The 19,115-nt window shown below is 35.8% G+C and overlaps 1 protein-coding gene across 1 annotated transcript; it reads right to left on the bottom strand.

The window, feature by feature from the left end:
- Window positions 1–4,694: 4,694 nt before the first annotated feature.
- On the bottom strand, window positions 4,695–5,612 carry LOC142847259 (olfactory receptor 7G2-like). The gene has a single exon (XM_075967976.1). It carries the CDS (start codon window positions 5,610–5,612, stop codon window positions 4,695–4,697), a length of 918 nt encoding a protein of 305 aa, XP_075824091.1.
- Between the last annotated feature and the right edge of the window lie 13,503 nt (window positions 5,613–19,115).

Genomic DNA, 19,115 nt, shown 5'->3' with positions numbered 1-19,115 from the left:
GAAAAATATCTTCACATGTCTCACTTCAGACAGAGGACTAAAACTTGACATCAAAAGAAGAAATAATCCAGTAAAAATTGGGGTACAGACCTGAACAGAGAAGTTTCAACAGATGAATATCAAATTACTGGGGAAAAAAACTTAAGGAAATACTAAACATCCTTAGCCATCAGTAAAACACAGGTCAAAACAACTCTAACATTCTATCTTAAACCTGTCAAAATAACCAAGACCAAAAATGTTGATGACAGTCTATACTAGAGAGGAAGGAAGTAAAGGGAACATTCCTCCATTGCTGGTGGGAGTGCAGCTCCTTTGGAAACTAGTATGGTGATTTCTTAGAAAATTAGGAAACAACCTCCCTCAAGACAGAGCAATACTACTTTTGGGTACATACCCAGAGGATACTCAGCTGTATCACAAGAACATGTGCTCAACTATGTACACAGCAGCATTATTCATAATAGAAACTGAAAACAACAATAAATGCTTCTCAACTGACAAATGAGTAATTAAAATGTAGTACATTTACACACTGGAGTACTACATAATGGAAAAAATGATGACTTGTTGAAATTTGCAGGCAAATGGATAGATATAGAAAAAAACCATATTGAGTAAGGTAACCCAGAAACAAATACAATATGTACTCACTAATAAGAGGCTTTTAGACATAAAGCAAAGAAAAGCCAGCCAAAGGGCCACCACCCCAGAGAATCTAGACAACAAAGAGGACCCTAAGAGAGACTTACAAGGACATACAAAGGAAAGAGAAAAAAAGATCTCATGAATAAATTGGGATCATGGGGAAAATAGGAAAGAGTTAGATGGGGAGAGGGGAGAGAGAGAGGGGAGGCAGAGAAAAACGTATATCTCAATAAAAATAATAAAAATATTTAAACTAAAAAAAAATAAGAAAGAAAAATATTCTTGATGGTAGTTGTGTCCAGAAATTGGTAAAATAATGGTTGCATGCTAGTTTGGGAACTCTCCTGAGGAAATGATTCTAAGAATTAATTGGAACAGACATCACTGTGAAAAATCTTGATATTTCTGAGAGTACAAACTTTAAATGCAGTTTGTATATGCATATTTTCTTCATTATTTATACTTTCAATTAAAAACTTTAATTCTTGCATACAATACTCTCTAATTACATAGAGATTCTAACAATTTTTTTAAAAAAAACTTTTCATTTTCTGGAATCTATATATTAGAAGGAGTAATCCAGATGTAATGATTGAAATAGGAAGAGAAAATAAAAATTTATCATGGGTAATAAATGAGAAGGCATTGACAAGAGTTAAATGCCTGGTAAATGTCTGTGAACTGTGTCAATAGTTCTACTCAGAACAATAAACTCTATTAAAACAGTAATCAACTAAATTAACTTTTGAATCAACTTGTATATAAGAATCTGATACTAAGTGTCATTATTTACTCTAAAGCAGGAATTGTGCTGTTTCTTTCCAATAGCAATTGCACAGTACAATTAAGTGCAACAGTAATCATGTATTATAGGAATAGTTTCCATATGCCCAAAATAATCACCAGAGTATTTATTCTGACATCACCTTTGATCTTTATGGATTTCACAAATGCATGTTTCTACAGAGACCATGGGCAATTCACGGGCTACACAATGGTCATGAGTCATATGGATGCTGTTAATTGACTAATGATAACCTCATCTATCTCACCAGAAATTCATTTATAAATGAGTACATACCAGATTCTGGATTACAATATATGAAAGGGTGATTTTTGGATGATCTTGAAAGAACATCATTTCTATTAATATAGAATTTTGATAAACAGTACTCAAGAAAGATATAATATCTGTTATACCAGCAATAGACCACGTATCAGCAGGGTAAAACAGCCTTTGGAAGAAAATAACCAAATGACAATGATATATCTCAAACATGCCTTCCTTGATTTTAATTTACTCTAAATGACTACTGTAATTCAGTAACATTATAACATGTATTTTTGAAAATATTACATATAAATATTATGTTTACACCATTTCCCCTTCTTCTTGACAGTCCTGTCTGTCTCCACTACCCCTTTTCAAATTCATGTCATTTCATTGCTTAATTATTGTTAATGTGTGCTGTACATGTGTATGTCTGTGTTTGTGTCTATTGTTTTCATTTATGTTGTTCATATATATATATATATATATATATATATATATATATATATATATATTGGGACTGACTCCTTGAGAAGAATGATGTTCCCTCTCTCAGATGAAAATTTCCTGTAGCTGTAATACTTCATATAGGGATTGTATCTTTTGAGATTTCTGTCATCTATATTGGCATGTTAATATTGTTAGCATTTTCCATGTCTCCTCTAGGTGATAACATTAACAGTATTTCATGGGTGGAACTCCTCTGTCATATAGGAACCACTATCTTACAGCAGATTTCCTATTTATCTGCCTCTTACAAATATACTCCTCCCTTTTCTGTGATTTTTCCTGACTCTTCATGTAGGAGTTGTACTTTTTATGTATTGAGATTTGCTACCACATAGCCAGTTGTTCTTTTCATTTTGAGCAGTTGTGTCTTTCTTTGATTGTCTTAATCTGCTGCAAAAAGAAGTTTCCTGAATAAGAGGTGAGTGTTACACTTACATGTAGGTATAAGGATAAATATTCAATTTAGAAATTGTACTGGATTAGAGAAGATGCAGTAGGAGGTTCTTCTCTAGGGTCTTCAGATAAGTCCTTCTGCTCCCCATTTGTCCTATTTTTGCCTTTATAGAATCTGTAAGTTGTTGTTATCTTTGCAAAAAAAAACTCAAAACTTTATAATAAATGGAATTCATAATATAGAATAATTTCATGAATAGGGAATAAAAAAGTATTGCTGTAATAGAGATAACAGCCACTAAGGAAACCTCAGCTTCAGCACTGTCTCTTCCATTTTTTTTCAATTCAACAGAAGCTTCTACATATAATATATCATTGTAGCTCCAGTGAAAAATATTCAAATTAATTTGGGTGTTAAAATTATTACAATAAATTCATAAAGTCATATAATATTACAATATCCATGAGTATGTAGTAGGCTCAGTCTATTAAAATATGCACTTAACTAACTTGGTAGTGTTTAACATAATACTGTAAATAATATAATGAGTTACCTACCCCCAGATACTTATATACAGAGTCCTTTGTTCAGAGTTTGCTTCTGTGGATACTGTTCAAGAAATTAGTCTCAAAATTACTATAGTACTTCAAAATTTCCACAAACCAAAGAAGAGCAACATAAACCTTCATGTAAAATAATAACAATCCTTAGATATTATTATATTTAGTCAGTATTCTAAGAAACAAATGGTTGATGGGTTGCCATTTAGCTATCGCATTCTTCCCTGAGTCAGCTCAGAAGGCCAAATTCAAAGCTACAATGCAATGTTAAGAAAATATATGTTTGGCTAGGGGATAGGGTCATTTCAGGTTCCCTATCCTCACCTGCCCCAGGAACTAACTGGGGACATCACCCTGGGCACCTGGGAGCCCCTCTAGGTCCAAGTCTCTTGCCAACGCTAAGATGGCTCCCTTAAATAAGATATGTGCTTCCCTGCTCCCCTATCCAACCTTCCTTTATCCCAATCATCCCGTTTCCCCAAGTTCCCCCCATCCTCCCCTTCTCCCTTTTCTATCCCCATCTCCCCTTACCCCCCTCCCACCCCACCCCCAAGATCCTAATTTTTTGTCCGGCAATCTTGTCTACTTCCCATAACCAGGAGGATAGCTATATGTTTTTCTTTGGGTTCACCTTCTTATTTAGCTTCTTTAGGATATCAAATTATAGACTCACTGACCTTTATTTATGGCTAGAACCCAATTATGAGTGAGTACATCCCATGTTCATCTTTTTGGGTCTGGGTTACCTCACTCAGGATAGTATTTTCTATTTCCATCCATTTGCATGCAAAATTCGAGAAGTCATTGTTTTTTAACGCTGAGTAGTACTCTAATGTGTATATATTCCACACTTTCTTCATCCATTCTTCCATTGAAGGACATCTAGGTTGTTTCCAGGTTCTGGCTATTACAAATAATGCTGCTATGAACATAGTTAAACAAATGAATATCTTGCATATCACCATAGAACCTTCATCTGGCGATGGATGGAGATAGAGACAGAGACCCACACTGAAGTACCGGACTGAGCTCCCAATGTCCCAATGAGGAGCAGAAGGAGGGAGAACATGAGCAAAGAAGTCAGGACAACAAGGGGTGCACCCACCCACGGAGACAGTGGGACTGATCTATTGGGAGCTCACCAAGGCCAGCTGGACTGTGACTGAAAAAGCATGGGAAAAAACCGGACTCTCTGAATATGGCAAACAATGAGGGCTGATGAGAAGCCAAGGACAATGGCACTGGGTTTTGATTCTACTTCATGTTCCAGCTTTGTGGGAGCCTAGCCAGTTTGGATATTCACCTTCCTAGACATGGACGGAGGGGGGAGGACCTTGGACTTTCCACAGGGCAGGGAACCCTGACTGCTCTTCGGACTGGAGAGGGAGGGGGAGAGGAGTGGGGGGAGTGAGAGAGGAGTGGGGGGACAGGGAGAGGAGTGGGAGACTGGGAGGAGGCAGAAATTTTTTTTCAATAAAAAAAATAAAAAATTAACAAAAAGAAACTATGTTTAAAAAAAGAAAATACATGTCTAGATGATTTTCCTCAAAGCTTTCTTTATATCTCTGTTTCTCAGACTGTAGATAAATGGGTTCAACATTGGAGTGAGCACAGTATACATCAGCGCTGCTACAGAAGTCTTCCTGTACGATTCTGTAAATGCAGAACTAATATATACCCCAAAAGCTGTCCCATAGAACAAAGAAACAACTGACAGATGAGACCCACATGTTGAGAACGCTTTATACCTACCTCCTGGTGATGGCATTCTCAGGATGGAAGACATAATTTTAAAATAAGAGAAAATAATCCCTAGTAGGGGCACACCACCTAATGCACTAGTCACTGCGTATACCAGAATGTTATTGATGAGAGTGTCAGAACAAGCAAGCTTAATGACCTGATCAAGTTCACAAAAGAAGTGGGGAATTTCAAGATGTGTACAAAAAGATAGCTGCAAAATCATTAACCCATGCAGAAGGGCATCCATAATGCTGAGGCACAAAGAGAATAAAATCATCAGAAAACACAGGTGGAATTTCATGATGGCTGCATAGTGAAGTGGAGTACAGATAGCCACATAACGGTCATAAGCCATTGCTGCAAGGAGAAAGTTTTCCATTCCAGCAAAAAGTAAGATAAAGCTAAGCTGGGTAATACAGCCTGTGTAACTGATGGCTTTGCTCTGTCTCTGAAGGTTTACCAGCATCTTAGGAACAGTGGTGGTGCTGAAGCAGATATCAGTGAAGGACAGGTTAGAGAGGAAGAAGTACATTGGAGTGTGGAGGCGGGAGTCAGAGACAATGACCAGGATGATGAGCAGGTTCCCCAAAACTGTCACAAGATACATAAGTAGAAACAGTCCAAAGAGAACGGGCTGAAGCTCTGGATCTTCTGAGAGTCCCAAGAGAAAGAATTCTATTACACCTGTCTGGTTTTCTAATTCCATAATTTCCTTAGAGTCTGAGGGGGAAAATACAGGTGATTGATCACAAAAGCAAATTACAAACTCATGGAATTTTGCTCACATTCCTTACCCCCACACTTTACTTTTTCCATCTTTGTATCCTCTTTACTAAATTACTTTATTGTACTAAAACCCTTTTTATATTATGGAACAAAATAAGAATAAAGGGGAATATATATAGTTTTTAAAATGAAAATTATCCAAAACTTAAAAATATAAAAATCATACTAAATCTCAGCAAAATATAGACTTAGTTGGTATTTTATGTTAGATACATCTAGTCTGACTTCAGTATCTAGTTTATAAACTTGAGAAAAGCTTTCATTGTGTCAGATGTTTTCATTCTATCATTCATATAAAAGAAAACAATTATAAAATCTTAATTTAATGTTGAAAAGACAGGGTGAGAAAACAAAATGAAAATCTTTAATAGCAGTATTTGACATGTAATAGTCATTATAGTCATTTAGCATGTCTACTGTGATTTACTAATGCCATGAACATAATCAGGCCACTTTTAACAAGTAAATGAACAGGAGAAGTGATTAGTTTAATAAGACAAGATATAAAAGAAACCATACACAAAAAATTATTGATAATTGAGGAAAGCTGGCAGTGATAGAAGTGGTCTTCTCCCTCGAAGAGAACACCTATTAGTTTATCACTGCCAAAGTCATTCCTGAAAAATATCTAAAAGTGATAGAGGTGGTCTTCTCCCTTGAAGAGAATACCTATTAGTTTATCAGTGCCAAAAGTCATTCCTGAAAAATATCTAAAAGTAACATTATAAGAACTGAACATATTATATTTAGGAATATCTATGTATTTAAATGTACATAGATTTGTGAAATAGCAATTAGTTTAAAAAGAGGCCATCAAATTTAAGGAGAACAGGGAAAGTATATTGCAGAATTTGGAAGGATAAGGTGGAAAGGATACATGTTTTAGTTATATTGTGATCTCTAAAATATAAATTAAAAAGCATTAAAAATTAGATCATCTTTAAAATAATATCAAACTTAAGTAAAGAATCATGTCTTAAAATGCAATTGAGAATATCACATATAGAGAAGCAAGAAAAGTACTCAACTCAATAAATCACACTGATGCTAGTATTTTCATATGTATCTTTAGTGATAATTATAAAAAATATAGTTGCCATATAAACATAAAATTGCCATAAGAATACATAATTCTTGTAAGAGACCTAAAATATAGTGAACTTGTAAAATACTTTAAATAATATAATTATAATATTTTATAAAATATTTAAACTATTCCTGAAGACTATTGAAAACAATAAAATTATCATCAAGAGCTATTAAATTAAAGTAAGTTGAATATTATTGCTAAGTACTAAAAATGAAATGACACACAGTTATCTCTCTAATTCATGTGTGGATTATGCATTTTTGTTTCTTCAAGGGTATAAAAGTTGATATTTACTGTTTTCCTAAGATTTTTGGTTCATATAAATTTTTAGAACTGTGAAGTGTCTTTGTTTTTGTTTTAAATTCATCTGCTGTATATGCCTATTCTCATTAGTTTCAACAATATATTATGTTTTCGTTATGTCAATATTAATTTGAATTATTTCAGTGCTTTATGTACATAATAATCCATTTATCTTGTTTCTCCAAAAGAAGAACATTTATATGATGCTATTAACATGTTTACACTCAAACAAATGTGAAATCTGGAGGATTTTTAAGAATAATATCTAAGAATTATTAAATTATGCTATCTATTTCTCCCTGTGAATGTAAAAAATGTGAGTGGAAGGTAAAGTATACATTAAATTATTAGATTTGGTTTTTATAGAAAAATTAGGTCTGGTGGCAAAAATATCAAAATTGGTTTATTTATTATGGACATTCATAAATATGATTGTCTTATCTATAGTCAGAGTTACTTTTTCTTTTAAATATGAATCTCTGATGAATACCAAAATGTTCCATTAATATATAATCTTGCAATCACCTTTTATTTATAACACAAAACTACATTGCTAGTCACAATCTTGTCTAAATTTTTTCTGAGTCAATGAATAAAAACTTATATATCATTATGTAACTTTGGCCATTGCCAAATGATTAAAATTATGTTAATCCCGAAAGATCCTTTACAAACTAGAAATAGTAAATTAGCATTGAGATTTAAACTTAGAGTAAGAAAATTAACGCAATGGAAGCTGCCCAAATATTGGTATATAAATACAGACAACCATGAGAAGGTGACTGAAAATTGTGTAGATTTTCAGTGTGGCTTTCCCTTATCCCACACATTTCTGAATGGACCTATAGATTATGACCTCTCAGTACTACTGAGGACAATGAAAGCAATTTCAGATTACCTGAGTTTCAAGATTAAAAAATGACAGTCAGTTCTTCCCTAGATTTCAAGAGAAAATATGTTTTTGAGGAACACAAAAAGATGGGGAAGCACTGTGACCCTGTGGAGAAATGTGGTCACAAAGAACAGACTCAGGAAAGCACCTACTACCTGTATAACGCTAATAAGTAGACAGTCACCAGCAGTCTCCATGTAGTCTCCATGGAGTTTAATATCCAGAGTTCCTCATTAGTCAGACACTTCCATTCCCATGTTATTAGAGGGCAGCACAAATGTTTATGGAATAACCAAAACTGAATAAAGGTAAAACATTGCTTTGGTGGATTCTTTGGGACACAAAAGTCAAGTGGATACTTCATCCCTCCTACCTATTTTTCTTATTTATTTATTTATTTGTTTGTTTATTTGTTTTTCCGTTTCAAAAATTTACACTTCCTCCCCTCCTCCCATTCCCTTGGAACCCTAGTCTATTTGGACTCAAAGCTTCCTATTTTTCATCACAAGAAATTCAATTACCCTTTATAAATATCAGATAATCTTTCCTTGTCACTGAACTACCTATTTTATTACCCTATCCTGACAACAATATAAGAACTACAGAAAATATAGTTACTCTTGTAAAGAAGATATATATGTATATATGTACACATATATGTTAAATATAAGCAATAGAGAGATGTGTGAACTTTTCATTTTTTCATTTTTAATTAAAAATGTAATTATACTGCTTACCTTCCTTCTTCCTTCAAACCCCCTCCAATGTAACCCCAATAGAAGAAAGCTGCTTATGCGGGCTCTATCTTTGAACTTCCAAAATTAATCAATAAATATCACCAAGGAAACATACACAGTCAATCTAATGGAGGAATTTTTTTCAAGAAATTCCTTCTTTCCAGACTATTCTATATTGTGTAAAGTTGACAAAACTAATCGGAACAAAACTTGCATAAAAGTCTTGAATTTGATTAATTTGACTCTAATGTAGAGTTGTAGGGTAAATAACTAGGTATTTAAAATATCACACAGGCTGGATTTGTGGCTACGTATTGTTTAAATTTGTTTTTTATGCTGGAAAATTTTGTTTTCTCCATTTATAGTGAACGAAAGCTTGGCTGGGTATAGTAGTCTGGGCTTGCATCCATGGTCTCTTAGTTTCTGAAGTACATCTATCCAGGACCTTCTGGCTTTCATGGTTTCCATAGAGAAGTCAGGTGTAAGTCTGATAGGTTTACCCTTATAAGTAACTTGACCCTTTTCCTTTGCAGCTCTTAATATTCTTTCTTTATTCTGTATGTTTTGTGTTTTGATTATTATATGGCGAGGAGATGTTTTTTTTTTTTTTTTTGGTCCAGTCTATTCGGTGTTCTGTATGCTTCTTGAACCTTAAAAGGAATATCTTTCTTTAGGTTGGGAAAGTTTTCTTCTATAATTTTATTAAATATATTTTCTGTACCGTTGAGCTGTACTTCTTCTCCGTCTTCTATCCCAATTATTCTTAGGTTTGGTCTTTTTATTGTGTCCCAGATTTCTTGAATGTTTTGTGATGAGAATTTGTTGGTTTTGCTGTTTTCTTTGATCAGTGTGTTTATTTTCTCTATGGTATCGTCAGTGTCTGACATTCTTTCTTCTATCTCTTGTAATCTGTTGTTAGTACTTGTCTCTGTAGTTCCTGTTCGTTTACCCAGATTTTCCATCTCCATTCTTCCCTCGGATTGTGTTTTCTTCATTGCTTCCATTTCATTCTTCATGTCTTGAACCGCTCCCTTACTATAGCAATACTGACGAATATCTTGCATACCACCATAGAACCTTCATCTGGTGATGGATGGAGATGGGGACAGGGACCCACACTGGAGCACTGGGCTGAGCTCCCAAGGTCCCAATGAGGAGCGGAAGGAGGGAGAAGATGAGCAAGGAAGTCAGGACCACAAGGGGCGCACCCACCCACTGAGACAAGGGGGCTGATCTAGTGGGAGCTCACCAAGGCCAGCTGGACTGTGACTGAAAAAGCATGGGATAAAACCGGACTCTCTGAACATGGCGAACAATGAGGGCTAATGAGAAGCCAAGGACATTGGCAGGGGGTTTTGACCCTACTTCATGTTCTGGCTTTGTGGGAGCCTAGCCAGTCTGGTTGTTCACCTTCCTAGACATGGACGGAGTGGGGCGGACCTTGGACTTTCCACAGGGCAGGGAAACCTGACTGCTCTATGGACTGGAGAGGGAGGGGGAGAGGAGTTTGGGGGAGGGGAGGAGGGGGGAGAGGAGGGGGAGGGAAAGGGGAGGCTGGGAGGAAGCAGATACTTTTTTTCCTTTTCTCAATAAAAAAAATGTGAAATAAATAAGATGATTAACAAAAAAATATCACACAGGGCCCTTTTGGAGTACAGATTTAGGGTAATTTTAAATATATTCATTCTACAATCACTCACAAAAACAATAAATAATCTATTAAAACATTTCAGTGGTGCAGAAAGAAAAAAATCTAAACATTTTCTAAGAAAACATCATTACACTTGCAATGAAATAGAATAGAGGCAGAACAATGACATCAAAACAAATACACTATAGATCAATTTCTTTACTGAACATAGACAAAATAATTCACAAGAAAATAGTTGCAACCTGAATCAGAAACATCAAAATAAGCATATATTATGAAGAAATTGGCTTCATCCTAGGAATAAGTGATGTTTCAAGATAGGCAAATTAATCAATGCAATGCACCACATAAATAGCCTCAAGATCAAAAATCATAGTGTCATCTTAATGGATGTAAAAATGTCTTTGAGCAATTCAACACTCCTTCCTGGTTGTGGTGATTCATTTTTTCTTATACTCTTGCCTTTGTAGAGAATAAATTTTTGTCTGATGTTACACTCATGTTAATATTATGTTTTGAGATCATTTGATACTATAGAGTTATCCTACTGCCTTGTGTACTCAGCCTATTGAAGTTTAAACTAGGTAAAAATTAAGTACTCCAGCTGACCTAAGAGAACATAGCAATAAAATGACTCTTTTATTTTTATTTTTTTTTTTAGTTGTTGAAAAAAAATTTCCACCTCCTCCCCTTATCACCTTAGAACCGTCATCTGGAGATGGATCAAGATAAAATGACTCTTAAATACATTCTACTGTACTCAGACTACTACCTCCCTTTTGTAGTAAATGACATTGAATACATAGAAGCCCCCTAATAAAATGCAGAAAGTGAGAGACCTTGGAACACTCAATCCTAAACTTGATATCCCCATAGATCCTTCCCTTAAGAGCTCAGGGAACCCTGCAGAAGAAGAAGCAGAAAGATTCTAAGAACCAGAGAGATGAAAGACAATAAGATAATGTGGAATTACCCTCCTTATGGTGTGAATACTATTGATTTCTAATACATGAACTGGCTTTGTGGGAGCCTAGCCTGTTTGAATGCTCACCTTCCTGGTCCTGGATAGAAGTGGGAGGACCTTGGACTTCCTGCAGGGCAGGGAATCTGGACTGCCCTTCATTCTCGAGAGGGAGGGGGAATGGAGTGGGGGGGGAGAGGGGTAGGGGAGTGAGGGGAGGGGACGATGTGTGCAAGGAGGGGAAGGGAAATGGGGAGGAGGAGGAAAATTTTTTTTGCAACAACTAAAAAAATAAAATAAAATAAGGAAAAAAAGAATCTTCGATGGGCCTACTGCATCACAGAATAGGGGAAGGCAGTAATTCCAAGCAGATAGAGAAGGAAAGAGTAGGTGGAGTCAAGGAAGGAGCCATGCAGCTGCTGCAGGACACAGATGCCCAACAAAAAGCAGAAAGCAGTTTGGAGAGAATTATGCCCAAATTTCCTAAATGTTCATTTATAAACATTTGTTTACAGTTAAAGAATATGCTACAGAGAACAATATTTATATTTATATTTAAAGGATATACTATTGAGAACAATACTGTCTCATGTCTGCTCCCTGGGTGGTTTTTCCCTTGGACCTGATCCTGTGGAGGTCGCTGCCTCAGACCTGCTATGGTAGAGATAGCAGGCTCAAACCTGATCTACTGGAGGTCACTGGCTCAGGTCTGTTCCCACAGGTGTCCCTGGCTTGGGTCCACTCCCACTGAAATCCATGGCTTGGTCTAGGTACTGCATAAGTCTCTGAGTCAGAACTGATCCCTTGGAAGTCCCTTACTCGCCCCTGGTCCTGCAAAGGTCTCTGCCTTGGACCTGTTCCCTCAGCAGTCACTCCCTTGTGCCTGCTTCTGTGAAGGTCACTGCCTCAGGCCTTGATGGTTTGGGAGTTCCTATGGGGCCACTTTGATCAAAAACTCAATTATATGTAACCTATTCCTCAAACACGAAATGTCATTTGATGACAAGAAGTGACAAGTTGGTACTCTACCTTCCCCATTTTGGGCAATTCATTTAAACCGCCTATGTATATGTATATATTTTAGGAAACTCCTGCTGTATGAGGCTTTTTTTTCTTTTCTTTTTTCTTTTTTTTATTGAGAAAATGAGAAAAAAAACAAGTTTCCACCTCCTCCCAGCCTCCCATTTCCCTCCCCCTCCTCCCACCCTTCTCCCCTCCCCCCACTCCTTTCCCCCTCCCTCTCCAGCCCAAAGAGCTGTCAGGGTTCCCTGCCCTGTGGTAAGTCCTAGGTCCTCCCCCCTCCGTCCATATCTAGGAAGGTGAACATCCAAACTGGGTAGGCTCCCACAAAGCCAGCACATTACGTAGGATCAAAACCCCTTGCCATTGTCCTTGGCGTCTCATCAGCTCTCATTGTTCGCCATGTTCAGAGAGTCCAGTTTTATCCCATGCTTTTTCAGTCACAGTCCAGCTGGCCTTGGTGAGCTCCCAATACATCAGCTCCGCTGTCTCAGTGGGTGATAGGGAACCTGAAATGACCCTATCCTATAGCAATACTGACGAATATCTTGCATATCATCATAGAACCTTCATCTGGTGATGGATGGAGATAGAGACAGAGACCCACACTGGAGCACTGGACTGAGCTCCCAAGTTCCCAATGAGGAGCAGAAGGAGGGAGAACAAGAGCAAAGAAGTCGGGACCACGAGGGGTGTATGAGGCTTTTATACTACACATAAAATAACCAATAATTTTGGCTGTCTCTCCCCATCTTCATCCTCTTCATTCCCACTCACCATTGGATCCTTCCATCTCACCCTCCTATAACGATGTAGTCTGTCTCTTTCCTACTAAGATCTGTCTGTCTCCCTTAGTCTCTTATTCTATACCCAACCTCTGTGGTTTTACCAGTCATAACTTGTTTATCATTGACTTTACAGCTAATATCTATAATAAACAAATACAGGACATATTTCTCTTTCAGGGTCTGGCATACCTTACTCAGTATGATTGTTTTTTCTAACTCCATCCATTTACTTATGGATTTCATGATATCATTTTTAAGAGCTGAATAATACTCCAATCCACAGATATACATCTTCTTCAAATATTCTTATATTGAGGGACATCTAAGTTGTTTTAAATACCTAACTATTATGATTAGAACAGCAGTGAACATGGTTGAACAAATGTCTCGGTGATATGATGAAGCGTCCTTTGGGTGTATGTCCAACTGCATCTTGGGTTGGGTCCTGAGAAATTGTCACACTGATTTCTGAAGTAGATGTAAAAGTTTGAACTTTCATTTGCAATGGAGGAGTGAACCACTTGCTCTATATTTTTGATAGCATTAGCTGACAGTTGTGTTACTGCTCTTAGCCATTCTGACTGGTATAAGATGGAATCTCACAGTAGTTTTGATTTACAAATTCTCAATGACTAAAGATGTTTAACATCTCTTGTATTCTATTAGTAAGGCTGACCTTTGAGACTTGTGTTAGAGTTTCTAAAGTTTTTTTATTTCCAATTTTTCTCAGTTTGGGGTTTGTTCAGTAATTTTTTCACTGTTAGGTTTGAACTCTTTTCTTCATTTCCTTCTACTGTTTGTGTTTTCATAGATATATAAAATAAATAAGGGAATTATTCATTTCATCTTATGACCCCTTTCATATTCATATATATTATCTTAAGGCCCTTTTCTTGTTCTTCATCTATGCTGTAACACCCAGGACTCTATCTGTAGTGGGGTTGCTAGCCTCTGGTGAAGACTTCTTTTCCTGACTCTTATTGATAGTGTTTTTACCCTGGTGTCTAGACATATTGGTTTGGGAAAACTGTAATACTATTTTATATGATGATATTTCTTCTTTTCTTTCTTCTTGTCTTTGTTGGGTATGTATCTTGTTTATTTGTTTCTGTTGTCCTCTCTGGTTCTTAGAAGTGTGGGACAGCTATATATTTTCTGGTAGGAAATTATTCTGGGATCCTGTTACTTATGGCCACTGAGAATTACAGGTAACATTTGTTTCTAAGCATAAACATTAGTTTCTAAAAGATAACACTTACGGATGTATATAGACTATGAAGGAGGTTCCTGAGGGGATCCTCAAGAGGGAGGAAAGCAGGATGTTCCACAAGGATCTATGTAGTACACTGGGAATGTGGATGGAGCATGAGTTGCCTGAGGAGGTGGTCTGCTACAGAAGTGGAAATGAGACTGGAGATATAGTCTTGGAGAAATGGATGGAATGGTGAATTTCTACAGTTAGCCTACCTGTTTCCCTGGCTGGAGTGGCCTGTGGGTTTCCAGAGAGTTCCTGCTTAAGTTGTGGGCTTGAAAAAACTATGTGAGGAGAGGGAAGGTGGGATAAGAAGATCTGTATGATTCACTGAAAGTGTGATTAGAGATGGATAGTGACATCAGCAGGTGTCTATTGAGGAGATAGTGATAAGACTGTAGGATTAGATTATTAGGAGAGGAGGAGAAATTATCTTACCTGTTGACATGGTTATAGAGGGCTATTGATTTCCAGACAGTGCCCTCTGAGTTTGAGGGCTGGAATAAATCAATGAATGGGGTGAGAGAAGTTTGGAAGGAAAGATCTGTGTCTTTTATTGGAGTTGAGGGCAGAGAACAAAGAAAGACTGTAGCAGGTAGTCTCCTATGGACCTAGGAATGAAAATGGAGGACTGAATTTTGAGGAGCAAAAGGAGAGTGAAGATCTGCTGTTAGCCTACCTACTTCTTAGTGAAAAAATTCCATTAAAAATAAACCAGGAGCACTGGGCACAAAGAAAGAACTATAAAAACATATTGACAAGTGTGGACATCAATTTGCTTCACAAAGCTTCCCTACTATGAAAAATACATTAGAATACTCTGAAACTTGCTAAGAAGTTTTTCTTGTACAAACGTTTGAAAATGTTTTATTTTTAGTGAAAAATAAAATTCCATACACATTTTAAAAATGTTTAAAATATTTTTTTAAATAATTTTAGTTCTATTTTTCAAAGAGAAAGAGAGAAATAAACAAACAAAAAAGAAAAGAAACAAAGAATGCAAGATATTCATTGTTCTAGTGCCTTATATTTTCCACATAAGCAGTTTTTACAATCTAAGCAAATAGTTTCTTTTATATTACATACTCTTCTTTTTTCTTGACCTAGAATAGTGTATGTAAGCATTGTGGTATTTGCTAACATCAACCAACAGATTGAACAAAACCTTAAACAAAACAAATATCCCATAAATATTTAAAGCAATGGGTGGCTAAAGGTTTATAGCATCTATATGCAATTTTGAGTACTATTCTGTATCAGTTGAGACAAGAAATATGATTTTTTTTCTATATTAAAATTGAGTTAATAATTACTTTTTCATGCACTGTTTTATGTGCTGTTCAATAAATATATAGTGAAACCTTTTGTGAGGAACAGGTAACACAGACAGATTAGACACATAAAACAGACAGCAGTTAGGCCAGTAACTACAAACTACAGAGAGATGTAAGACTCTGCGAGAGAAATGCAGAATTCCAATTTTGGCTCACTCTCGGTTTAACTATTTCAAGGGGATATTTTTGTTTCATTCTTTAAGGTAATATCAGAACACATAATTAAACAAGGGGATAATTAGGAATGGAGAAAGAAATGTCTCAAAATAGTAAATGCCATATATAACAAATTGTGCTGAATAGTTTAATGTCAGCTTGACACAAGCAAAAGTCATTTGAGAAGAGGAGCCTAAATTTATGACATTTCTTTTTTTTATATATATGTGTGTGTGTGTGTGTGTGTGTATATATATATATATATATATATATATATATATATATATATACATAATCACTTGTAACTATCCAGTACACACACAGATAGATAGATAGATAGATAGATAGATAGATAGATAGATAGATAGATAGATAGATAGATAGATGATACACACACAACCTATTAACTGTGTTATTTAGCATTGCCTATATGCATGTCTTCAGGGCTTACCACTTGAGGTAAGACATCCTATGTAGGTGATTCTCAGTCTCTCCATAATATATTTTTTCATTTTTATTAGTTGTTTGATAATTTCATAGAATGTATTTTGATCATATTTATTACTTTACTCCAACTCCACCAAGATCCATTACTACTCCTTACCTACTTAACTCTGTGCCCGATCTTTTGACACTCCGAGAACCACATGTTCTGCCCATGTGTTCTAAGATGTATGGCCTTCACTGGAGGATGGCCAACCCATCAGGGAGTGGACCTTAAAGAAAAGCAACTCACCCACTTTCAGTAGTTACCAACAGACAGGAGCTGATTTTATAGGAATGACACTTTGGTTCTATGTCTCCTCTCCATATTGGAATTTTGTTCTTACTGTCTCAACAGCTGTGAACTCACATGTGCAGCTACCCTTCTGTAAACACAAAGCCTACTGATTTTTGCAGTCATCCACAGCCTAGAATTCTGACATTCTTAGGTTCTATGAGCCTTAAAAATTATCTGGCCCCTCTGCTTTTTTTCAGAGTTATAGGGAATACTACTACCAGATACTTTTACTATAATGAACTGAGGAACTCACATTCCATTCCTTATCATAACATATGAAAAGTTCCTGAAATTTAGTCAAAATAAACCTTTCTTCCTCTAGGTTGCTTTGTTCATTCATTATTGACTAGAGACATAATAGAGATGAATATACTCACTTCTACTTTCATATTTTTCTTCTTTTCTTTTAAACTAGATTCTACATATGACATAAACCACAGAATACTTGTGTTATGCATTTGGCTTATTTTGCTTTATATGATGATATCCAGTTACATGAATTTCCTGAAAATTACATAATTTAATTTTAAAATGTAATAACACTAATATAATCAGTAAAATATATAATGAAATTTAATTATGTAACATTCCAAGTCAGAGAAGCTGAACACCTCAAGGCTGAGACTATGAAGGGATGCATACCAAAGGCTAAAAAGTGACCAGAATGATGGGGAAACAGAATCAAGAATTGTGGTTCCTGTGTAGACCAGTACATCCCAAATGATCAGACAGTAGTCATAGACCAATTCTGTAAGGGGATATTTTTAAGCAAGTTAAGCAACTAGTAAAAATAATATTTAAAAAAATATGTCAATTGTTTTTACATTAATTTATCAAGTACAATACTCTGTGTGTCTAGTAATGTTTAATAATATGCACAGGTCAGTAAGATGGCATTGCAAGATTTTTTAAGGGGATATAAGAACAATACCTATCCACACTAAATAGAATAATCAAATATTCCAGAGAGTCCAGCTTTAAAACATAGATACTATTTTATTATAGCTACTTACAGTACCAAAATTCAAAAGCTCTGTTCACCAAGTTCTTAATTTGTATGGCTCTAGGCAGCATTTGTTGCAAACATAAAAGTGACTATAGGCTCAGGCACCTTGATGTCTTGATAAAATTAAACCAGAGGGAAATTACATGGTTTGGAGTGCTTCATCTGGGCTTTCACTGCTCTTGGAAATATGGTAATCATGAAAAAAAATGAACTGTTTCCATATAGACTGGCATAACCACACGTTAAGTGAATTTTGCTGTGGAATGGAGTCTAATTCTGTGATGGTAAATACAGTTCCTTGTGTTGTGAAGACCCCCAACCATAAGATTATTTCTTACTACTTCATAAGAATAATTTTGCTACTGTTATGGGTCTCAATATAAGTATCTGATATGCCAGGTTTTTGACATGCAAACTCAGTGAAATATTTATGTAGCCTACAAAGGAGTTGCAACCCACAGGTTGAGAATCTTTGACTTTGAGGCATCATCCCACTATACTTAATCTCTTTTCCTATCTTTCTGTTACAACATCTCCACCTTCTTGCTTTTATTTGGATCTTCCATGAAATGGCATATTGTTATTTACTCCTGAGTAGAGTAGAATGTTGAATATTAGAACAATAACAGGGGTCCCGGAAATAGATAATTCAATTTAGAATAATATACAAACTCATACAGACCATGACGCTTCAATTTCCAGATGAAAGTCTATTATGTTGACCATCACAACAATCTACAGGACCTAGATATTGAAAATTCTTCTTTAACCTGTTGAAACTATCTGTAGTGTTGGTTTTGTTATCTGCAGTAAACGCACAGCAACTAATGCCAATAATCCCTTAGTAGTTAGCTAGCCTCTATGGGAAAAATTTAATGTTTGCCTAGAAAATCTTTTGCATAATGTCACTTTCTTCATTTGTATTGTCTCTTGATTTAGGATGAGTATGCTTTAATGGGTATATTTTAATGTCTTGCTGTAAAACTGACATGAAACTTAGGTTAAACAAATACTAACACATCCACAACCTCCTGACTTGATCATCAGCAGGGCCAGGGTGTAAATGAAACATGGCATTCTGCAGATTGGTATCTCCAGAAAATGATAAAGCTTTAGCAACTTAAGATTTTCAGAACTGATATGCAATATCAAATTAAATGGAGAAAAAATCAAAGCAATTCCACTAAAATCAGGAACAAGACAAGGATGTCCACTTTCTCCATTTTTCTTCAACACAGTGTTTGAAGTTCTAGCAATTGCAATAAGACAACATAAGAGGATCAGGTGATTCAAATTGGAAAGAAAGAAGTCAAACTTTCATTATTTAAAGATGATATAATAGTGTACATAAGTGACTAGAAAAAAATTCTAACAGAGAACTCCTACAGCTGATAAATACCTTCAGTGATGGGGCAGGATATGAGAGCAACTCAAAAAACTCAGTAGTCCTCC

Source organism: Microtus pennsylvanicus, chromosome 3 (assembly GCF_037038515.1).
Source record: "Microtus pennsylvanicus isolate mMicPen1 chromosome 3, mMicPen1.hap1, whole genome shotgun sequence".
Lineage (NCBI taxonomy): Eukaryota > Metazoa > Chordata > Mammalia > Rodentia > Cricetidae > Microtus > Microtus pennsylvanicus.
The sequence above is the reverse complement of the archived record's forward strand: the minus strand, read 5'-3'. Positions and strand labels throughout refer to the sequence as shown.

Bases quoted from the DNA above. Each gene is read 5' to 3' on its own strand.
- LOC142847259 (XM_075967976.1), bottom strand. From the start codon at position 5,612: ATGGAATTAGAAAACCAGACAGGTGTAATAGAATTCTTTCTCTTGGGA.